The sequence below is a fragment of the Xiphias gladius genome, chromosome 7, assembly GCF_016859285.1.
Source record: "Xiphias gladius isolate SHS-SW01 ecotype Sanya breed wild chromosome 7, ASM1685928v1, whole genome shotgun sequence".
NCBI classification, from domain to species: Eukaryota; Metazoa; Chordata; class Actinopteri; order Istiophoriformes; family Xiphiidae; genus Xiphias; species Xiphias gladius.
Window position 1 is genome coordinate 11,248,172 of NC_053406.1, and position 25,696 is coordinate 11,273,867.

Genomic DNA, 25,696 nt, shown 5'->3' on the forward strand with positions numbered 1-25,696 from the left:
TTCTGGTTGCTCAGGAGGCATGAAATCACCTGGTGAGGGTAGGGATAACACAGACGAATAAACTCTGAGTGGGAATATTAATCTTAGGGAAACATCTGTCCTTAGAGGGGGAGAAAGCGAATGCTGCTGCCGGATGACTCATTCTGTCTTTCTGTCCCCCTCCTCACTGCTTCATCACACATCAACCCTCTTTCCTCAGCTCTATTTGTTTTTGCTCCTTTGGTTGGTTTTTTTTTTTTTCTTGTTCCCATCTGATATGGCCTGGTAATGTGCTTTCACTTTTTGGTAAACATTTACTGGGTGTACAATATTCCTCATCCCTGCCAAAGAAGTGGGATGAGGGTAAATCTCGGAGACGTTTTTAAACATGATGTGTCAAGTCTTGTGTGTCTAAAAATGGTTACCTTACGCAAAGGAGGAAAAAACTGGGATGAAAAAGCCACGTCCAACCTGGGATGATTCTGAATGTCATTATTTTGTCTGTCCTTTATTTGCCTTTAACCCAGATTTCTATCCTTAAAAACAGAGATACAGTGGAAAAATGTTATGTGAATTTCATTTTCAAACTTTGAAACTGACTATTATATTAGGCACTAACACATGAACACATGAACACATGGATAGTGGAAGTAATTTAATCTGGGGTGACAAAATAAGAGTACAAACCCTGAAAACCTTGAAAAAAAGGTAAAACCTGCTGCACACCTCCATATTTTACTGCTGGTTGTTTTCAAGGATATTCCATACAACATTTTGGTCTGAATGACACTCATGTACATATATAAACAAACATCATACAAGTTCCATATATAAACAGATGCCAAATGCTTTAGATTATACAACCAGAGGATCTTTGATGGATGATAGTAAAACCCTGAATAATTCAGTTGGACCAGAGCTTGACAGGCCCCTGGAACACATTATAGATTATGGATAATGTTGTGCTGTTGTCAGGGGGCAAGAATTTACCCACCTGATCATGTTCACCGCACAAAAGACATCTTAACACACTTTTTCTCCAGCATCACATAATTCAACCTTGTTTCCTAAAATTACATTTATATACTAATTTTCACGCTCCCACCACAATTTTTTAAACAGACACAAAGGTTACACATTATGTGTCACATCTTGTGAGTCTAAACCTACATTTGAAAATAATTTAAACACATATGTTTTTTAAATCAGCATAAATGGTATATGTTCCTCCTGAACGCACCAAAACACTCACTATTTCATTTGTTTTGTCTGATGCTATCTAAACTAAAACTACATTTTTGCGGTTATGTTTGGGGACATGAGACATGATGTGTCAATATTAACCATCTTAACCACCCATGCAGCAATTTCATTTCCTCAAAAACATACCAGGCAAAATGATTCAGCGCTATATAAATGCAATTTGTTGGAGACACATTTCCACATTTCTACACACTCTGCATTTTCCTAGAATAGTTGCCTAAAAGACGAAAATAGTCTGAAACTCTTGGTGTGTCTGAAAGTTCTATAGACTATATATCAAACTGATATATGTAGCACCCTTCATCTACAATAATAACAGTTGATATAAACTCAGTTATGGAAAAGAGCTGTATATACAAAGCCAGAATGACTTACTAATGTACACTTAATGTGTAAACTGTATAAAATTTGATACGGTCATTTTGTCATGATATAGCTGTGTGTAAACCCTGGCAGTGAAACAGTCAGTGTTTGCTGAAAAACCATTTTAACTGAGTGAGACTGATGCTTTTCTATCAGCAGAGTGTGTGTTCAGCCCAGTGGAAAGACTGCAAACACTGAATGAAAATACTCACAGCACACACTGTTGTTTAGAGAGGATGGCCCTCCTCCACCTCTCCTCTGCTCTCACCCCTTCCCTTTTCTCCTCCCTGGAGGCGGCTGAGTGCTCGTAATCAGCAATCATTTGAAAGGTCATGAATGAGACGTCTGTGGGAGAGGCTGTGCGCTAAAGCGAACAGTTTGTCTCAGTCAACTGGTGAACTGAGCTGGCACTTCTGAGTTGTAGTTCAGCTAAACTGGCTTGAGACCCCCTTCACTGTACTGTTCCTTTTTATCCTCTTGTGACTTTGTCATGACGGCTTTTGAAACTTTTAATATACGTATAATTCTCTCATCAAAACAGGTCTTCACCTCTTAAGTATCATCCAAGAAACTTAGTAAGGTCTATTCCCTGAAGACATTTTGACATGTCACATAAGGAAAAGTGCAGGTGTAAATAATAAAATTAACGATGAATGCTAAATTCCATTTAGCTGCTTCAGTTTCAGGGTCAGCTAACCTGGCTCTGTTCAAAGGTAAAGAATGTTGTTACATCTTGTTTCTTTCATTTCTACAAAAAATAAGATAATTGCCTGCTCGCTGTAGCTTCATATTTATGTATGTGTCATACAGAACTGAGGGTAGTATCAATCTTCTTCTTGTCTAACTCTTCAGCTCCAATGAAGCTGCTTTGTTTGTGTGATCACTCTAAAACCTCTAAAGAATTCACAGACTTTGTTTACACTGCATTTTCCAGAGTGCTCTACACTTGTACAATCAGAAAAGCCTTCATAACCATGTGCAGAATGGTCTCAGAGCCAGTCTAACTCTCTGCAGAGAGATGCTGGGACAGATGGCTGAAGCCAGATTTACTCAGGCGTCCCACTGTCTACAACTACAGCTCTGTCTCCTTCAGTACAGATACAACAGTGTCCATCTGATCCCTACAACCACACAGCATCTGCTAAAACATTCTGGGCTATGTGTTGTTGTGTGTAGGTGTATATATATACACGTATATGTTTATGCGGTGTGTCTTCATATCCGTTCTTTGTGGCTTGTGCAGAATACAGAGTACAGAGTATCTATAGAGTACAGAGTATCTATACAGTATGTGAATATGCCAGAAATTGTGCATAAGTGCATATGTTCCTCCCTGCTCTCCTAGTTAAAAGCCTTATTCTATCACCAGTAGGGCATAACATGCAGATAAACTACCACAGAGACATTACAATCTCCAATCAGTGATACTCCACACATTTTCCAACCGTCAAACTTCCAGAGAGAGAGAGGGAGACAGTGAAGTGAAAGAGCAACAAGTGATAAGAGGAAGGGATATGACACAAAAGAAAGGGAACTGAAAGTGAGATAACAAGGGCAGTGGATGAACTAAACTTCTAAAAAGTGTTTCAGAACAGCACTACAATCATTTGGTGAACTCAATGAACTTACCACACTATTTAAAAAAAAATACTGCCTCCAAAAGATGATAAAACTGAGGGTCATTTCCACTGCTCATCCCCGAACACAATGTATAATGTATAATCTGTGATAAGCCAAATTTATCACAATATATTGTCTTGATCATTTCTTTTATTCATTTAGAACGGATTGCTATGAATTCTATACAAATATTCATGTTCCCTAGAGGATGTATCCCACTGATTTTGGTGATCCACTGGATTTTCCTGTTGCACCACTATGATGTTCACATTTGTAGTTTTTAGTGAAATGTCCCAACAAATGTTGGATGGTTAGATGTGAAATTTTTACAGATATTCATGTTCCTTGCAGTCACTTTGGTGATCCCTTACGGTTTTGACTAGCACCATCATCAGGTCCAAATTTTGATTTGTCCAATACTAATGACATTCCCATCAGCCTCAACTGTACATTGTGTTTTGTGCTAATCAGCAAATATTAGCATGCTAACATGTTAAACTAAGATGGTGAACATATTAACCATTATACCTGCTAAACATCAGCATGTTAGCCTCATCGTTGTTAGCATGATAGCATGCTGACATTAGCATTTAGCTCAAAGCACTACTAATCCTAAGTAAGTGTCCAGGTTAACATCAGCCCTGTGTTCAAACTATGGGGGGGGCATTTTGCTTCAGGTTTCAGTGAAACATGAAATACAACACTGGATGTACAGTTTGAATAACAGATCTGCGAAACTGAAGGATTTTACAACTCTGGAGAGTTAACATGGTGACAATTTTTTTCATCTTTCACATGAGGATGGTGAGATAAACAATAGAAATACATAAGTAACACATAGCTCTAGCTAACAAGTAATCTACCAGGAATGTGAGCCTGCATGTATTGGTCAACTGGATGACGTTGCATTGCATTGTGGCAAAAGGTGAACCAGGTTAAACTTTTTTTTGCCAGACATACTCGCCCCTCCACTGTCAACCCAGACTTTCATGCAGAGCTGAAGTTGATCTGAATGTGGCCTAAGTAACATTCGACTGACAAAGATAAAAATGCTACCCCTCATCACATAAACCTGTGTCTGTGTTACCATTAATATGATTAAGTAAAGAACCTTTTCCAGCCTTTTCCTTCACAATCTCACTCTGGTGACCATTGGTTCACTCAAACAAGTGCCCAAACTGTCCATTTGTTACAGTGTACTAGGTGATGGGGAATTGTGAAATGAGGGTACTTGCCACAGCCTGACAAGACCCCTGGTGATACTAAATGTAATAGGGTTTCAACATTACTTCCTTCACCCTCTCCTGTGAAAAGGTTGCCAACACCTGTTTTGTGCTCTGCAAGACACCGTATCATAGCTTTTTTCACGGACAAACAAATCACGCCCAGTGCATGTGATCTGCCGCTTCAGTTTCCAAACAATTTCCTTGACACTGGTGGCAAACCGAGAGGTGTGATGTTGGCACAACACTCATACCTGAGTGGCATTGGCTTGCAAAGTCAAAGTCACTCTTTTTGTCCCTGTCCTGAAAATTAATGTTTTTTTCCCATTACAGAAGAAAATATTATACAGTAGAGGGTAGATATGAGTGCAGATATATGGTCTGTAAAACCAAGAACTAAAAAGAAAACTCCCCACTACCTACAGGGAAATATTGTCTGTCCAACCATCTGGCACTGATCCTTTGTTTGACACTCTAATCCAGCTATAATGCTAAATATCTAAGAACTTAACCCTCCATGCACATATGTGAAGGAAAGCTTGACAGGATTGGAGATGGAGAAAGGGCATGGAAGCTGAGAGCAAAAAAACTAGATAAAGCCAGAGCCCAGCAAGGGAAGCATGCTTGGAAGGCGCAGGACCATTAGCATTGTTCTGCTTAATGGTGAGCTCATTCATCCACAGAGAGAAACAGAGAAAGGCTGAGAAAGAGAGGAAGAAGAGACATAGAGAAAATCATTGGCAATTTACACCTGCTGTTACAAGCCCCATCTTCCCTCTGATTAGTCTACTTCAGACGTAGCCCTCTGAGCACTGATTACATGCTTACAACACGAGACATCGGCACACCAAGCAAAAACTACAGCCCTGCCTGCCATACGTGCATGAAGAGCTCTTGATTTGAGTCCGTTTCGTGTTTCCGACAAGGCAAAGCAAGCACACTGCCTTTAATAGTGATGCCCATTTCCCCAAACAAGTACAATTGTCTTTCTGTTCAGCTTGAAGCTAGACTGTGTAGATTTGCTATGAATATGTTCAAAGATTGTGTGCCAGATGCTTGACTCAGGATTTCAAGCTGCATGTCCAAAAAGAGTGCTGACTGACCAGATTCTGCTCATGTTTTACTTGGCGAATATCAGCTTGCGTTACCTAATGGTCATTTTAACAGGCTATAAATGATGGGCTCAAGTAAGTGAAAGGAAACTTTGTGGTTGAAATGTTTTAAGACTGGGACACTGCAGTTCGGGAATGGGTACCTTAGTATGTCAGCCATTAAATTAAATGCACTGCCATTTTCTAGGTCTATAATGTTATATCTAAATTTATTGCATGTTTTTATCCAAGCTAACAGTGTGGCTCTAGGGATGGCCAAGTTGGTCTGACTGGTTGGACTACCTTGGGGCAAACTGAAATAACTCAACAACTGCTGGATGAACTCTCATGGATGTCATGGACATTCATGTTCCCCTTAGGATGAATTGTAATAACAATGATGATCCCTTAGCTTTTCATCTAGCGCCATCCTCAGGTCAAAATTTTAATTTATCCAATAATTTGGTTTATGACCATATTTAGTACAAATTAGTAAATGTTAGCATGCTAACATACTAAACTAAAATGGAGAACATGGTATACATAATATTTACTAAACATCAATATCATATCATACATCATTGTCAGTTTGAGTTTGTTAGCATGCTGACACTAGCATTTTGCTAGTCTGCAGCCTCAGCTGCTAGTGTGGCTAGCGTTCATTTCTACACAGGATACATAGATATAGTATTGAATTGTAGGTAACCCATTTTTTGCTAGCACTTAAAGTCTAACACAGAATAACTGCAGTTATGCGTGTAAAACAGAAAAAAAGATTGATCTCAAGGGTAAAAATGGCCAACTGCCCGGCTGAACCACAAGCCGTTTCGCAGACTGCGCGGGCAGCTGGATTGATTAAAAAAGGAATGTATCTGTTCCATCACACGTGTGTGAGAAAAAGCGCCAAAGAAAACACAACAGAAACGCCAGAAACGCTGTGTAGAAATGCCGTAATCTTGTTCCCTCTTGATAACTTGACAATCAGAAAGAATTTCCATTTCGCTTGACTTCATTCATTCATTATGGTCATCATCATTATTCACTACTGTACTTGAATCATTGATGAAATCAGACATCTGATTTCAGAGGTCTGGAACCAGGTTACAAAAAAAGAAGATGAAGAAAAGAATATAAAAAAAAGACTACAAAATTTAATCTGTTGTTAAATTTACACCAACCTCTACCAGTACCTTATGGCAGATCAAATTTACTTGCCATATCCTGAAAAATAAAATAAAACTCTGTAAATGTTTAGGGCCAGTCACCTAAAAGATCATACACTGTATTATAAATATCAGAATTCATGATGTGTTAGTGCAGTTAGGAGTGTGACATCCTAGCTATTCTTTTGTGCTTTTGCTAATACACTACCACTGATTACAGCCTTTAATGATACTGTGCATGTGCTCAACACCTGTCCACACACAAAACGACCAGCGAATAAAAATGAACCACATGTGCACCCATACACATCCAGGTTGTTCTCCTCCCAAAGTACATTTTGACCTACAATTATCTTCTGCTCTACTTCAGTCTGTCCCAGGTGATTCAGCCAAATAAATCGCAGAGCATCTAACGCAGGTGTTTCTATTGCCCTTCATCATTTATCACCTCTGTCCTTCATAGCGCTTCCCTGAGGCTTGATCTCAACATGCTGCTGTTCATGTTTATATTTGCTCATATTTTCCAAATATTATATATTATAGGATATTTTTCTTCTAAACTTAATTGGAAACAACACAAGTAATGCATCTTGTGATTTGTGACAACTGAATGGATTTCAGATCTTGTATATCCATGGATGCATGAAACACTGAATGACAGCTACAGCATTCAGGTGAAAGCTGTTCACCCAGTGCTCACTGAAAAAGTTTATATTACCCTCTTTTCTACTATTGCTAACTATCCAACCGCTGACCCATATGAATGACAAAAAAACCTGAAAAAAAATGGACACTGCCATTTCCCCAGAAAGTGAAAACAAATCACCAACAGCAGCACAATCCACAACATATTATTTCAACCTCAGCTGCTGCCAATGTTAAGTTATTGACAGCAAAACATCCCTTCCTGCTCCTCCACCTCTAATATTATATAAAAACACACAACACTCCCACTCTTTTCGCCATCTATCCCATTTATTTTTCTGTCTGACCCCAGGGTTGTGGCACCTGTTATGAAGGCCGTGCTGCTGAGACGTAGGTGCTGTTGCTGAGTATGTGTCTCTCAGAGGCCTGTGTTCTCTCAGCAGCCTGGTGTCCATTAGTGCTTTATGACCAGCTCACTGCCTCAGTAGTCCCAGTGCATGCACAAGTGCTTGGCTTTTCATTTCTCTCCCTCTCTCTCTCTCTCTCTCACCCCCCAACCTGAGTCCCTGGGGGACACCGGCTCAGGGCCTGATGATAAATTGTGGCAATTAAGCATTGCAATCACCCCCAGACTGGAGACAGATGTTAATGGGCTGGAGCAAGAGAGTGCCCCTATGTGTAGGGGAGGGAAAACCCTTCAGTGATGCTATTTTATCATGATGTCTGTAAACTGAAACCTAATAATCTCTATGAAGAGAGTGTTTAGTAGAATTTTTTTTACTCAAATGAAAATTTAAAAAAACCAAAAAATGTGAAGAAGAAGAGAAAAATAAAGTGAATCTCAGCATTTGTCTTTGAATAATAACAGCTGCCAAAATACCTCACTACATATCAGTCAAACACTTTTCAGTGATGTTCAAGATAAATTTTGGAAAGGCTTTACAACTCATAAATTAAAAAGGTTGAAATTCAGTTAAGCAAACCTAAAAAGGCAGCACCATGTATTAGGGCAGGGGTAGAAAATGATTATATTTCTATGAGTAACAATGGGGAAGGAAAGGGTTAAGTCTTTCAATCCTCATTAAATCTAATAGGGATTAAAAAGGATACCCTTTTTAAAGCAAGAGAAAAAGATTAGGGTTGATTTTAGGGTGAGATGTTTCATTATTTTCAAGTATAACAAGGGCGGACATAGTGTGTACAGTAAGTATGTAGGTATGTAACTTTGCAGTTACCAAACTATAAACATTTGACAGTTTGCATAATTCTTGTAGGCCTCTTATAGCTTGTTTTTTATGACTAGTTTGGGCATTTATTGATCTTTGTTTATCCTAGCCCAATAAAACATTGACATCTGGTTATTCCTTTCACTGAACCAGATTCCGCCAGAGTTAGCATTATGATACAGGTGTCTTCCCTTTTATTTTTAGCTGGACTCCATAAATCCCTCCATCACACAAAGTATAATGGGGCTAGGAAAAGGGTGACAAATTTCGTAGCTCTTTCAAAACCATTTCTTACCTAAAACATACGGCAAACAAAACTGCAGCTAAAAAGTGCTAAGTTTTATAAACACTCCTGGTGGTATTTGATCAATATACAGACAAGAGAAGAACGTGTTGGTCTTACAGCTCAGTGAAGGTCCGCAGCACAGTGAACAGTGATGACAGCATCTTCACTCTGATTCTCCGTCTGTGTTCTTAAAATATTGGTCGAGGTTCCTTACCTGAAACACACAAAGACAGATGAATAGATAAAAGATTTCATAAAATGCACATACATACACACACACACTACATTAGTGTCAGAAGGTAGGAACGGATGGCTGCATTTCTTTGAGTCCGCATCATCTGGCAGGTGTTGTGCTGTGGCAATGTGGATGTAAGCAATTTAAAGCACAGCAGTGTGTCTTCACCTCTCCCACACAAACTTTACAGACACACAGACAAACGAGCATGTATGTTCACGTAACATACAAGAAGACAAAAAGTAAGGCATGAGCAAACACACACAGCTGTTTCACAAATGTCACATATCTCGTGTGATAACGACAAGAGATCCTGCTTATTCTGCCAGACACAGATAATAGAACTGAACTATTTAGCATTTCACAAAGTTCACACTGGGATCCACGCAAGCAAGAAACTGTAAAACTTGAATACTGAATATTTTCCATAGCCATGGTACAAGTGGCCAAATTAGAGTTACGACGCTATTGTTGTAAACTGACGCTGCAGCTGTTAACACAAGACAAAAGACATAATTGTCCCGCAGGTGCAGCAGGCATCTGTAGATCCAATCACACACACAACAGAAAGCCTGTGGTTGGAAAGAACACAAAGAGAGCAAAAGGGTAAAACCATACAGCAAACACGATCAAATGTTTATAATGTGAAATTTGTAGCTTCGTGCTGTTTGTTAGCCAAGTGACAGGTTTCCATCTACAACATTTGGCTCCTTTACACAAACTGATGCAAGAGATCAGGTTTAGTTGCTGCTGAGTTGCTGCCTCTCACCACACTGGCAAGATTTTCACATCAAAAGCACTTATACCAGATATTGTGTGTTTTTATTTGTTTTTCCGGCTAATCTTAATAGAGCTCCATATTATTGGTTTATTTATCAGCTGAATTATTAAATATATCCACTCATCAGCCCCAGACTTTCCAATCCCCTTAAATATTAAACTTAAAGCCCCATCTATGTACACCAGAAGCCGTATAATTTACATCATTCATTATGTTAACATGTGCTTTATAAGGTGTATATTTAGCATCCATATGGCTTCTGTACCACATGGCCATCACACGCTGGGTATGAAGTCAGATTACTGTGATAGCAGGCACCATGCCACAAAACATTTAGGTTTGATTTTGCTGCATGAAGTTTGACAGAAATGCTTTTATTGTGAGTAACAAAATAATGATAATAATAATAAAATGAGAATAATAAATTCTGCTCATTTTAGTCATTACTTGTGTCAACAATTTGGTTATTTGTAATATAGCAGAAAGTTTATGACACTGACGAGAATAGTAAAAGACTGGTTTTTAAAATCTTGAGAGCTATGGGTGAAAGTTAGTCACAATTGGCATAAAACAGTATAAAGGTGTATATGATTAACATTTTTATCAACTACTGCATGTACTCTAAATACTAGGATATTTTGCTTTTTATGTTCTTTCACTAAGCAAATTATAGATAAAACAGGTAAACATCTCTCTTTCAGTTTGTCAGTGGGCTGTCAGATTGTATAGTCACAGTTTCATGCTATGATGAGGTCATGGAGAATTGTAATGAGGTTGCCGCACACATTAATTAAGTTATTGGGCATTTTAATGAGGTCAGAGCACACAATGATGAAGTCGTTAGACTCGTGTTGGTGCTTAAGTTAATCTCGTACACACGTACACACACACACACACACACACACACACACACACACACACACACACACACACACACACACACACACACACTCTCTAATTGCTTCCTGTAACACAATAAGGACACATCCTCTTGATGATTGCTGAAGATGGATGCAAACTTGATTAATTCTCATTAATGCATTTTATGCAACAGCAAAGTGTATTAGTATAAACACACCCCAATATTTGAACCGAGTCAGAAAAAATTAGTTCAGTCATTTACAATAAGTGCAATGGAAGGAGAGGTTAAGGCAAGCAGTCATCAGGTAGCACTCTACTGTTTTTATTTACCTGTTGGTATTGTATATTGGAGGCTACAAAACCTTGGTTTCTCTTTTAACCATGACTATGATCATTCCCTAACCTTAGCCAAGTAGTTATTATTGTAACTATGAACACAAGGGTCTCTTAAAAGGGGCTATATCTAGGTTTTTTTTCCTCTTGAGGTGGTCATCATTGTCTTTACTAGACAAGAGGTTGGAATACGCCCTCTGGGCAGCACTACGTCCTCCTTCTCTCATGTTGGACTGAGAGCAGACTGGACGCTACAGTAACTCGCTGTTGCAAAGTGTTTTTGGGAGAGCGGATTGGGCCGGGGCTAGCTGGTTAGCATCCTAACTTCAGCACAAGAAAAGAAGTGATAGAACTACAAGATATTAATATTTTCCACCACCTCAAGAGGAAAAACAGAGCAGCATGTGCAAACCAACAAAATGGATCAAAGCCATTATAATTTGCACCGTTAAGATGTGCCTCCAGTAGGATGTCTTTTATTTTGGAAAAAATTTTACCTAATTTTGACACTTTCCTCAAAATTCTGAATTTGATTACCAACCATGCAAAACATGCAACTGTCCCGGAAGACTCCAGAAGCCCTAAAAGCTCCAGGCTTACTTTGTGGCCACTGAGCTGTGGACTAATTTAATTGGAAAACTGTTTGGTAGGTTGTAAATATGCACCACTAAAGCCAAATATCGACTGACATGATCAAGTCCTGTCTTGAAGAAGGTGTCAAAATCAAGTTTTAAGACCTTTATTATTCTTCAGTCTTGAGCTTAACATGTTGCATATTTCTGAATTAATTTGTTGTCCAATTACCATACACAGTAATTCTGGGGCCAGCCTAACAAAAATTGTTCAAGATGTATAGAGTATGGGAAGAACAGGAGATTAGTAGGGGCCCAGCAACTCATTTTGGGGCCCTCTGAGAGGTTATTACAACCCAGAGTGAAAAGACGCATTAAAGCTTTGAACAGACAGCTAACATACAAGTTACATCATCAGAGTCTCCTAATCCAAATGTGTACTTTTGAAAACAGAGTATTGCATTCTTTAACATCACCATCAGCAATGGAGGTTGTGGGGATACCCAATGTAAAGTGCCAAAAGCTTATAGTGGATTGTAGGACACGCGATATTAATCATCCTATGACGTAATACATATATACGTAGGGCATGAGAGGTTTACGGGCACTCGTCTCAGAGACGATGAAAACAGGTGACAAGTAGAAGGTATCAACAAGGTACAAACAGAAAAAAATTCATTTCTAAAGAATATGTCTTCTTTCCACTTTAACAAGGCTGGATGACGGCCTCACAACCCATCTACACGCTCTCAGCAGCAAATCACTACTGATACGCCATGCCCATAACAAACATCTCACCCTCATCAGACAAGAAAATCAGCACACATACAGGCAGGCAGGCCCTGGTTGGGCCTCCTTCAGCTGCTGTCTTCAAGCAGATCTACAGCACAGACAAAAGACAGATTTCATTGCTATGTCCATGCACAGCTACAAAGGAAATAAGAATTGACTTGTGTTGCTTTATTGATCCTGGCAAGAGATTTTTCATTCTCTAGTGTCTTTCTCAAGAACACTTCAGAACAACAGGCTCCCCAGTGAATGCGACCACTGTGTGATCTTCATTAAATTGCCCACAGCAGTGAAAAATGGTTATGCAATTTTATGTCAGCCAATGTCAGTCAAGTACCTTTATGATACTTACTTTTTAAATCTACACATTCTGTCTGTTTCACCTCCGCACTCCATCTTTACCATTTAATAAAGCAGAATAAGGCATAAGGAATGCAGAGACACTCATGAAGCAGGTTGATCCCGTTGACAGCTCTTATGTCTTATTGATTGGAAAGTTTAAATCTCTATTGCTGCAAACTCTCAGCCTGAAATCACCTTTTTGACTGCAGTCTTTCTTCTTATATTGATGGAGCGGAAGGGGAGAGCTGCTAATACATCTACAAACAAGTCGTAGCTGTAGCAAAGACAGTGAGAGAGAGAGAGAGAGAGAGAGCGAGAGAGAGAGACTTTCTTATAAGAGGAGCATGAGGTCCCAAGGCAGAGGGTTTCGGGTAATTCCAAATGCTTGTGGGGGTAGATAAACATCTAGAGAAGCAATGTTACTTTGATGGCTACTCTTTGATCTTATCTAGTGTCCACAAGCACATAAAAGGTTTGGGGTGAAAGATGGGGGAACGTTAGAAAAGAAAAACAAATCTCAAGACAATTTCATTACCCTCTTGCTCTCTCTTTCCTCCGTCAGTATGTCCAGTCATTTCAGATCTACGCTGAAACATACTGATGAAATAAGCAGGCAAACAAATACAGTGTGACGGAAAGTGACTCCACTCTAAGGTGGCACTTGTTTTCTAGCAGTTAATCCCGACTGACTGACCACATTTAATCAGCACAGAGTCACAAGGTGTGTGTATGTAATGTGTGTGTATTAAGGCCCTCCATCTCTCTGAAGGGTTCATTAGGAGGCAGACAGGCTGAAGGGTCAGTGGGGCTTAAAGTGGCAATCTCAAAGATTTCCCCTTAAATAAATGTCTGTTAAATCACTATGGCCGAATGAGGTAACGCACTGGGCCTTTGGCCCACTGATGAAAGTATTTCAATATTCACACATTTGCAGTATTACGAACTGGGTGTCTGTGGCGACATTCATGGAAAAATTGCTGTTTTAACTTACTGCTAATGCAAACTGAATATTTCCTACTGCAGCATCTTCACATTAAAAGAATTTAACTGGTGAAACAGGAGTTGACTTTTATTATGAAGTAGTCACAGGAAATGCAATGTGTTTGTCAGTCAGCTTAGCACTTACCACTATCGTTAATCAAAAATGCGTCTATGAAACAAAACGACGGTCAATTTCAGCATTTTTGGACGGCAGACAGTTTGAAGTATTGCATTGACTAATGGAACAATAAGCAGCAGCCACAGTGAGCTGCTCAATGAAGAGCTGCAGGCGACAGGCTGCACACCTCCAACTTATCAGCAAGGTAATAAACTCCTTTCACTCTTCCCTGCTGTTTGCAGTCTCATGCCGTGTGCAGCCAAAAATGAGATCACGTTTGCTCAAAGAATGATGGAAAAAGACCAGTTATTTCCGGACTTCTTTATTAAAATGACAATAGTTTCTTTTGCTGCCCCCAGAATTCTGTTACCACATAGACCAGGACTGAAATCTTTGAGATGGCCACCATTTATACAATACAAACAGCAAATGGATTTACCTTTACATCTGCCATTAAATATGACTTACAGCTTGGCTTGTGCAATTTTCAGGTCAGTAGTTCTATCACACTCATTCAAAATAAGTCTGGACAACAAACCTCTTCACCAAAAGAAACACATTAGTGGAACTTTATTGTGTTAAAGGTGTTATCTGTTAGGCAATGTACTCTAGTGGCTGGATAGGCCTACAGTATATTTTTGCTTAGTGAATTACTCCGCGAACAATACCAGCCCCCTCTCTCTAGCATCTTTCGGTTGTTTCAACATCAACATCAACATTTCGTTCATCAACATTTTCTGCTGGACCTTTAGAGAATAGAGCTTCATCCTTTTTTTGCCCCCTGTAGCAGCCTTTTCTGTGGCGCTGGAGACTGCAAATCAAGCTTACATTGCATTAGGAATTTCTGGTAAAATGTTTCCAAATTCAATTTTAAATATTTTACCCTACGATTTTAAGAGCATGGACTGAGATGGCCACTGCCATTGGGAACATTGTGTTATGAGTTAATGTATTGTAATAAACTTTATAAATCTCTGCTTTGATGTCTGTTCTGTTCCAGCAGTTTTATAGTCCTCCTCCCATTTCCCCTTTTTTTTTCTCTCTTTATGTTGTAACTGCGGTGCCTGTTGTGATTGGCTGTTGTGTGAAAAACTTAATAATTAATGAAACAAAAAATAGTTTAAGTGATGCAACATTAACAATATTTAAAGGAGTATTCTGGTTTATTACAACTTATTTCCATCAGTTATGATAACACTGTTATGCTACATTATCTTTTTAAAAATTGAGCAGGTCTATATTGTTGATTAGAATTCCCCATTGTACAGGAAAACTGTACTTACTGTATTTGTACAACTACAACAAGTACAGTGGGTCAAAGTTGCACCAGAAAGTTTGCAGAGAGACAGAGAGTTTGGGTAATAATTTTATTGTTCACCTTCATTTTCTCTGCCAACTAACTTTGCCTAACCTGGGGCTTTGTTTAAAAACTTCATTACGTCTGACTGCTCCTGCTTTGTGCCCCATTTTTAACCAATGAAGCCTAATTCCCATCTCAATTACTATAACCTGAGGAACACAATGTTTTTATTATTGCTAACAAGGATGGCCAAATCTATAAGACCAAATTTATAATAAAACTGTAGTGATACTTCTAACTGGAATTTTGGGACGAGTTTGTTCTACTGATATCCTACAAGCCATTTACATAATATAAATTGCTTCTCTGTGTTGAATCCCTGCCTATTATTTTAAGTGCCTCCTTCAGGAGAACAGTCTATTCCAAAATGTAAAAAAGCAGGTCTGTAGAGTAAAGATCGTCACAGCGAAGCTGCTCAGTTGCCATAATGAAACCTGAAACATACTCTAAGCACACAAAAGCAGACTACAATGCCCTGGAAACATACAGTATAGCAGGGTTTTACATATTTTTTTTTCTCAAGGAAGTAACTTAGATGAGACTTAAACTGGCCTATCAATAGAAACTGAAATTAAAAAAAAAAAAAAAGACAGAATTATCATACAACACAGATTTAAGATTATACCTGTCACAGTGCCGTAAACAGTGATGTTTACATTATGTTTTCTATTCCAAAGCAAGGCAAATGTCAAGGTGAAACAAGGTTAATGAGTGATTCCACTGCCTGAAGCCGTCTCCCACAATACTGACGTGTGTTCTAATTCACATCATGAGTATTCACACATCACAGCTGGGACAAGCTCAATGTGTCTCAGGTGTTATGTTGCAGTGGGAGAACAAGAGATCTACTCCATGCTGAGAAGAAAAAGAACTGGAAATGACACTTAGCATTCACTTTAACATGTTTGGAGAGCCATATGGGCGGGATGAGCTACATAGGACCAGTCAATGCAAAGTTTACAGTAAATGTTAATTACAAATTTATTATAATTCAATGTGTTGCGATTGGTAACTTAATCAAATAATCCGAATTATCTTTTAGAGCTGAATACAACAGATGTAAATCCAAAAGTAAGATTTACGTCAAAGTGATCTTTCAGTCATGTCTGAAGAGGATGAACGAGAGGACTGAAGGTGAGTGGGGTCAGGGGAACACCGACTTCGGTGAGCGTCACTTGTTCTGCTTTTTCATTAGGTGGAGGGAAATCGGGATGGCAGCTCGGCATCACTGAATTACCCACTGAGCCCTTCTGGCAGTTTTTGTGCTAGCTGGGATTCAGTATGGCGCCAGGTCTCTCTACAGTACCCCCCCAGAAAGCTTCTCTTCTAATTGATGGAACCCAGGAAAACAAGAAGAGAAGGGGGAAGAGGAGTAAATTGGAAAGGAAATGGGGATAGGGAATTCTGCTGGCGTGTGCATGTGTGTGTGTGTGTGTGTGTGTGTGTGTGTGTGTGTGTGTGTGTGTGTGTGTGTGTGTGTGTGTGTGTGTGTGTGTTAAAGGGCCAGCCGGTGACAGTACACCAGCACCAGTGATGAAGGTACCCTCTCGCTATGTTACCTCTGCTGATTCAACTACTTCATCTTGATGAAGGTTGATAACCTTCCTTCCATGCTCCCTCTTTTCTTCCCCTTGCTTACATTTCCATATGCACCTCCATCTGTGCGCTGTCTCATTTGTTCATGTCTCACTTCACTTAGGTGCAGCATAGCTGCTTTTTTTGTGGGTTATACTCTAATAAAACCACAATCATGCTGTACGTATCTTCACACAGAGAGCTGCTATTTGAATACCTTTAACAAGACAACACCATCATTGGAGCCAGCCTTCACTCTGCAAGTCCAGCATTTACCCACTGTGATATTTTCTGCCTGACTAATATTGAAGCCTTTTTAAACTCTGTATGTGCACAATACCAAAAGAGTCATTACAGTAAAAGGTACATTGTTCACAACTGCTATTTGTATTAATTACTGTGCTTTAATCATTTTAGCCCTTAAGTGCTATTTAACAAATAAACAGTGCTTAAAACTTAATGATCCTTAGTTGTATTCATTTATTGCAGAAAGGAAAACTGGTAAGCTATCATTCTCTTCATTTTCTTCATAATTTCTCATGAATATTGAATCAAAATTAAATAAATTAAACTTAAATCAGTAACTGATTCATAGCTTAGTCCTCTGTTTTACGTTTATGAAAGAAGAGAAAATACAATTGAGGTTTGTTTCAAAGCCCATACTCAGAAAATATTCCACATTTCTTTTGTTTTGCTCTTATATTCAGAGACTTAATATACAAAAAGAAAAAAAAAATTTTCAAATATCTACAGATCAGAAATGTTATTTTAGATGCCCCGAAGCAGTCTACAGCGAAACCACCCTTATCCAGCCTTGAACAAGCAGTCCTATACTATTATTATTGATGGATTCAAAGAAATATATGGGAATAAGAGAAAAAGGTGTACCTCGATGCCCAGACCCAAACTAGCAGCACGAGTCAGAATCTTACAGTAGACACAGTCGATACAGCATTTGGGAGTGGGGCAGAATTCAGATATTTTGCAAAAAACATACTGAAAGTTCGATCCAAAGTTACGCTGGCCGTGTTGCCTTTATGCCCATGATTACGCATGCTTAGACTGTTTCCCAACTTAGGAGACTGGACTTAACTTTCTGATATTATGTTCCACCTGTGACTGTATTGTAAGATAGAGAACCACAGGCTCTGACCCAAGCATTTAAATCAGTGACCTTTTGGGAACCAGCCTCTCATATGAACATCTATAATTAATGCTCAGGTGGCAACCTTCGAGCTGTCTTTAACTACTTGCTCAGCAGGATTATCTGTGGCTTACAGGCTAAAATCAGCTCTGTATGTTCTCAGGTTGTCAGTAAGTGACAAAGTGGCTCCAGGATGTAGGGATGGAGTGTGGAGGGGAGGTGCGATGGTGACGAGCAAATGAGTCATCAAGAGGAATAACCTGCATGGGGAGCCTTAGAGCCTGTCAGTTTGGAAGAGTATACCAGTGTGTATTCGTTGTCACAGTTTGGTGTGCAACTGTGTGAGTGACAGAAAAGAGAGAGATGAGTCTCTGTTAGTTCTGTAAAAGCTGCTTGTAGTTGGCTCCTCAGACCCGGGGGTACTGGATACTGTCTCTCCCTTCTGTTTTGTAATGGCTCATTATTGGCTCCAAGCTGCTCCAAGCTCCACTCACAGCTCCAAGCTGTGAGTAAAAGTCTTATCAGAGAGAGATGCTGGCTAAGGTGACAGACTGGATCCACTACACTGCTTTTCATTACTGCTGTACACAAGAAAACAGTGCAAAGGAACAGAGTGACCATTAGCTTCCCACTGCCACCAGTGAAAAAACAATGTGGGGAAGGAAAAAGAAAAGAAAATGTGCATTTACAAATTATTTTGTAGCCTCATGCATTGCCTCTACAGCTACATAAAAATGGCAGGTACATCAAAAAAAAGACAACAAAAATGCATGCACATGTAAAAACATACACACATACAGCACTGTATGTAAAGATAAAATCCTACTATGGTTGGAAAAAGCAAAATAAGGTGTAGTTTATTAGATGGTGTTGATGATGTTAAGAGGATGAAGGAGACTCCGCTGACACCGTCTTGATTGCATATAAAGGTTTATTACAAAGAAGTACAGCGTCAAATCGAGCATCTACAGATCTGCCTGTGAAAGGATGTGAAGCCAATGAACAACTCTCCAACTCAGCCTTGACCACCGACTCTTAAATAAGGCAACTGTTTCCCTAAAAACTGTAACTAACATATGGTGTCAGTCACAAAGCATTAACTTCCTTTTCCAAACTATGAGGCACCCTCTGAGGACCTCTGACCTAGGGCCTCTATGTAAACACAGCTCTACATATGTAAACGTACACCTCAAGGCAAAAACAAACAACGTGAAAAGTGACCTCTGAGCCACCGTATTGTGATCTCATCTTTGGTGTGAGTGAACGGCTCCAACAGCCACCAAAAGACCCATGGAAAAGCAAAAATGAGATGAGGAGGGAAGATGAAACTGGAGGGAAGGAAAGGTAGAGGGCACGGACAGATGTACTGACATTTCCCACCCATTACCATTGTCCGCAAAGTGCATGCTCGCCCCGGCCACAGACACTTCTACTCCTGGCTGCTGTGTGCATCAGCGCAGAATATGGACAGGCTGTAAATGGGCACATATTTGCAGATCAAGTTAAGGTAACAGATCCAGACAAAGTTATGAAGAAATGGAAGATTTGGCCAAAGCAAGTTTTGGTTCTTGTAACTGGAATCACATCGTGGATGACAGCTAACGCTTCAATAAAGAAAATCTCTACTAAAATACACATGGCATTTGATAAATGTAGTCATGTCAATGCACCAGGAGTGAGGAGTACGCTATGTAACTGCTCCACATGTTGAACTATTGTAAATATTTTGGATTAATGGTGTCCTCTCGCACCAAGTTGATACTATAACATTGGTAAAACTTATCCACACTTCATACTTTTAAGTAAAGCAATTGAGGGGATGTGTGACAGTTAGTTTCTACTCAGATGAGTCGTAGAACTTTTAGAGGCACAATGACTTGAATTCAGATGAGATACCAAGTATTGAATTATTGGTCTTTTGTAGCTTTAATGTTCCTAGGCTAGTGAGTGCTTGAGTTAGTTTATAATGAGTGTTTTAGCCTTAGTCTGCCCTAAAGGTGTTTTGTTAGCCAAGTTTAACCTATCGGAGTTTCTGAAGGCTTTTGTAACGCATTTTTGCTGCTACGGAAGAAATAAATTCATGACGACTTAATTGCAGAAATGGACCAGGGAGAGAATCTGTCGAAAAGTTAAGAATTACAGCTGTCACAGAGGATGAGCTCAAAAAGACAGTCTGCATAACAGACAAACCATCAGAGGTATGAGTGAGGGAACTGAGTTAATAACACTTTACCTTCCTCAAGCGTCCATGAGCAGGGCACTTAATCCCAACTAGACCTTTTGAGAGGCTCAGTATTATTTCCTCCCTTTGTCACTTCCTGAGTACGTCCTCTCTCTCTATTAACATCTTTACATGACAGCCATGTGACAGCTGTACTGTAGGTAAGCCACGATATATTTTAACAGTACCAACATGTGGTTAGCATTTGAAGGGTGATACAAACAAACAACTGTAGCCACCTGAGAAATGATTCTCTCTTTAAAAATGACAGACCGGCTTGAATTTCCTCCTAAACGTCAGTTGCTACTTATGACTGCCTGCAATTTTTTTCTCCTCCTCTCTCTCCTTCCAACCTCTTCAGTAACACAGTATTTGATGGCAAAGACCAGTTACAACATCCATATCCCTTTTCACCCTGTCAGCTCTGTCAGAAGAGAAAAAAGGTACACAAGGATACACATGTACACCATGAGCACAAGTGTTTCAGCGCACTTCTGCTGACTGCAAAGCGCAGTTATGCATATCAACACTACTCGGCGGTAATGTACCGTAAGAAGTAGCACTGCAACAGTAAGACCAAGGACAAAAAGTCTTTGCAAATTTTATATGAGGTAAAAAAAATGCTTTCAACATCTTTGTTAAATCCTGAAATTAATCACAATGCAGTGTGGTGTAAACTGATAACTAAAACTTCCTCTTATGTCACTGACAAGATAAAGTTATTTAGTTGTTTGCAGAACTTAAGCAGAGTGAGTTTTTCTTAAGCTTGTGTAGGACACCATCTGTCTCATGTCATGTAGGAGAAGCTGGGGCGAGGAATATTAACGAAGAGGAAAGGCAAAAGTTGATTGGATTCTTGTTTTCAAAATCCTTCTTCTTTAAAATTTCCCTGCAAGAGGCACCTCTGATTTGTTTTTATGACAATTTCTACTATATCATCTCAAATGACATTTTCTGGTTATAAGCAGCTTCTGTGCATGAAAGTAAAGTAGTGCAAAGGTCCACTCAAGCAAAAACTGACATCTGGAGCATCCGCGTCCTTTCCAGACCAATTGTTAAGTTAAAAAGGGTCAAGTTCTGCAGACATCCCACCACGAGCGAGTGATGTGCTGAGATCTGGTTGCCTCTTTCATGATGGCCATTTGTTAGTTGACTTGCAGTTACAAGTAAAAACTGACACTAAAACTAACACCGAGCCAGCAGGAGCATTAGCTAAGCCACGTCTGTCCCTTCTTCCCACTGAGAGAGTGGGCTGGGAGTGAAACACAAGTGGGAGAGGAGATAAAAAAGCAGAGGAACAGAAATATAGACAAAGAACCAAACACCGGGCTACTATGAGTCAGAGTGCTGAAAGAACGATTTGTCAGTTAGCATTCGTGCCTTATATACAACTTGGGCGACATGACTACATAACTGTGTCAGACACAAGCTAAAAGACCACCAGCCTTCATAGATGATGCATCGGTTCAGTGACTGCTGTTGGTGGTTCCTTAAAACAGTGGTTCTCAATCTCTTTTGAGTGTTGGACCCTTGTTCAGGGGGATGCCTTGAGGATCCTTGAGGAATGTGATCACATCATGTACAAAACCACAATCTGAAAAATATAAGGGGCAACCAGTTGTGGTAATTCGCTTTGTTGTAATAGAAAAGAATGGTCAATGGACTGCACTTTTCTAGTCTCATCGACCGCTCAAATCGCTTCATACTACATGCCACACACACACAGATGGCAAAGCCATCGAAGCCAGCAATTTGGGGTTCAATATCTTGCCCAAGGACACTTCGACATGTGGACTGAAGGAGCCGGGGATCGAACAAAATTCCTATTAGTGGATGACGTGCTCTACCTCCTGAGAAGAAGTTCTCACAGAAAAAAAAAGTCCTTCTTCTCTACAAACTTATTTCATTGATAAGCATTTTTTCAGGGGTGCTCACACTTATGTAATAGGGAGGCAAAAGAGATTCAGTACAGTAATAGGCATATTCGAAGCTCGTACAATAATCCCTAAACTCAAAGATCATTTTGTCTATTGATGTTCAGTGGGATCAGAGGATCAGTATACAACAAGATTGGTTTTGTAAGTATGGATGAGAGTGAGATGAGTTTTGAAGTTTATCAGACACCAAAACACTTCACAGCTGATTATAATATAATGACTAACCGTGATACCAGTGTAACTCTGGAAAGTTACAGTCAGTTTTCCTCAATCTCAAATTATGGCATGAGCATTATTAGTCGCCCTCCAACTAGCACTGAGCCAGGTTTACCTGTTTTTGCCCTTGCACAAAATGAAACCTGCACTACTTTATTGTTTTATTATTTGATAAACAAAAGACACACTGATTATAGTCATTAATAAAATGACAATAATTACAAATAGCCTGTCTACACTGTCTAATTTACTTCTTCTTTTCAGGTTTAGTCACATTGACTCCTCACACAGACACAGACAAACGTAACACTGGGTAGTCGCTTTAGTTATGCGGTACTGTAACAGTATGGGCATCCCCCAAAATACAATAATTGCTTTATTTCCATAAAAGATTGAATGGCAGGTCATTTTCTATATGTAAATGCTGACAAAGCTGGCTTTGTCCCAGCGGTGATAGAAAGTCTTGGTTCTCTTTCCTCTTCTGTTTAAACCTACCCTCTGTAATTTAGCCATATCTATGGACCGGGCTTTGAGTGTTGACCAGTATGTGACTTGTTTTATTCATCCCTGTTTCTGCCATCTGAGGACAATTGCTAAATACAGCCCTACTGTGTCCCCATCTGGGATGGAGTGGACTATGCACTTATGACTAAATTCTCCAAAAGGTCGCATGTGACACCTATTTTGATTTATTTACACTGGCTTCCCATCAGACTCTGAATGTAGTTCAAGAGTCTTGTTATTACATTTAGAGCCTTACATGGTCAGGCCCCTTCCTGCATTAAAGACCTAATGCAGCCCTACATCATCAGTAGGAAAAGGGTAGATGCTGGACTTCAGATCTGTGACACCTTTGAGAAACAGCTTATGACCCACTTGAATATATGTGCTTTCGTTTAGTTTTTAGTATATAATTTTAGAGTTTTTATGTTTTTACTGTATTTTTTATGTCTGATTTAACATCTGTCGCTCTGGTTTTTATTTGATTCTTGTATTTATTGTGGTATATAAATGAACTCACTTATTAAATCTCCCCCTTATTATACTGGAAATTCACTGGCAAAGCTAAAAATAGAAAAAAAAATTATTTTCATGCCCTGTTTCAAATATTTTAAATATTTTGAATTCACCACAGCTCTGGAAACTCAGCTGATTCTGTCAGGGAACATTTATTTCTGTGTCCCTCTGTCTGAGTCACCGCCGTTCATCAGACACATGTATGCATGCATATGTACTCTTGCTATGTCACACACAGGCACACATTTGCTTGTTTGTAAAGATATGGTCTAATGGTTGTGCCTGTGTGGATGGATGGGTGGGTGAGTGTCGCTCTCTCTGATGTGGCCTGTCAGGTGCGACCATGCAGTGCCCAGTAGGAGAAGACTGAGGTGACTCAGCAGGACACAGTAGTCTTGTTTCTACTGCTGGAAAAGTGCGGGGTGTGGACGAGAGAGAGCATGAGAGACGGATGACCAAAAAGGTGTGTGTACGTGGAGAACCTGAGGGCCTCCATCCCCGCACTCACTCAAAGAGTTCCTCTGGCCGTTGAGCTGCTGTGTCCACACTAATAAAAATGTACTTGGCACTTTGGTGGGCTGTTTGCTGTGTGTATATGCTGGCAGGAGAAACAGAAACATAACTGTGTTTGGCATTGTGTGTTTCTCCCCCCCAGAGGTGTAACTGTAATTAATGAGTTTTGCTCCAGCTGTTCAGGCACTACAAATGTGTGTAAAAATTGAGCTTACTTTTCCTGATAGTGTGGGAAACTGTATGCACGCATGTGTTTCCATGGTTTTGTATGTTTGTTGCAAGGCAGCAGTGGGTCTATTTTTAGCACAACCTGATGATGTATTTATTTGCAGGTTATGGTCATGGGGCTCAAGCAGCACTGGTCCCCGAGCCAGCTAGGAATAAACAAAGCCCCAGCACAATGCTCCAATCAGGGGAGAAATCGAAAACAAAATATTACGATGGGGGGGCATTTCCCCAGGTCAGTTTCCCCTCCAATTATATCCTTTTCAATGCAGGACCTGCTTCAGAGGTGTTTGTCAAATTTCTGTTTCATGTCCATCTGACAGAATAAATACATTTTTACTTTAACCAGTGTATCCACAAACATCGGTTGCATTTAACCAATGCATCTGTCTATACTTGCTGCATAACACCGGGTTCTAACTGCGACCTTAAGCAGCTCTTTTTTCTTGAAGTCTATTTTCTTCCAAGTTACACATGTAAGTATATGATTGTGTTTACTGGGCTGTACTATAGCTGTCTGGATACAGTGTGGACTTACACTGCAGCTGCTGTTGTTCTGCTTTTTTTTTTTTGTAATGACACGCCTTTAGCGAAATCTCCTGGATCAATGCAGATAAACTGCAGTGTAAAAGCAAAGTGACCTTCACCTAGTCATTTACACTGGCTACAACATTTGACCCAGTTTAGCTCAGCCAGTGTAACCCTGCTCGGGTTAATCATGTTCATCTTAGTTCAGCCTCATCTAATTTTTTGTGTTTGTTTTCTGCTAAATGTTTAACCAAAAATTAGATTAAATGTCCTTAAAATATTATAAGTGAAAATGAATGATTGTGTAAGAGCAAATGGCAGTTTTTAATCACTTTGTACAACACTATGCAAAGCTAATTGAGGGAGCCTGTCCTGAGACCCCAAGGTGGCTGCTTTAAACATTAAATAATTCTTGAAAAAGGCCAATGAGAGCTGTGGCAGATTTAAGGTAGCCAATTTCTACTTCATCTTAGATATTTTTTATGTTTTTGCACGTGCACAGAGTTCAAACCTGGTCCAACTAAATTTAATTCAGTTTTTTTCATTAGCACAGTTATCAAATGCTGCGTTGTTGACTGACAGGTGCAGACAACTGGACAGTGAGCACAAACCCTTAACATACATAATCATCAAATTTGCACTGATAACAACAAACATCAACAAAAGCCAGCAACTTAGTGTGATACCAGTGTTTCGACTGAAAGGGAACATGAATTTTTGGATATAACCACTGTTCCCTGAAGGAAGGACACCCGTAGTTTGCCCTTTTCGAGCCTGTCCTGTTCTCAGTGGACAGCAGCTGTTTAAAATAAGCCCCAGCAGTTCTGAGCCTCCAAACCTGCCCGGAGTCATCAGTGTTCTCAGGCATGACTGAAATTATCTTAATGATGAGTCAGGGAACTTTGGTTATGTCTGTAACCTTGTGTCTTATGTTGTATTGAGAAATAATTGTTAAGTTACTTTTTATAATTGTACTACATGGTCGATAACATACTATATTGGATCAAAACCTTTTCATTAGCATCATTTTGTATTTTCTTTTTATACAATGTCATCCTTTTAGATAGAAACTAACTACTCACACTAACA

The 25,696-nt window shown here is 39.6% G+C and overlaps 1 protein-coding gene across 3 annotated transcripts in view; it reads right to left on the reverse strand.

Annotated features, from left to right (window-relative positions):
* Nucleotides 1-25,696, reverse strand: part of LOC120791488 (SPHK1 interactor, AKAP domain containing) — a 116,570-nt gene that overhangs the window by 40,243 nt on the left and 50,631 nt on the right. For all 3 annotated transcript variants that reach the window (XM_040129878.1, XM_040129875.1, XM_040129877.1), the window contains exon 2: nt 8,977-9,073. In XM_040129878.1, the coding sequence (XP_039985812.1) occupies nt 8,977-9,020 (44 nt within the window). In that variant the 5' untranslated portion in view covers nt 9,021-9,073. The remainder of the gene's footprint in view (nt 1-8,976; nt 9,074-25,696) is intronic.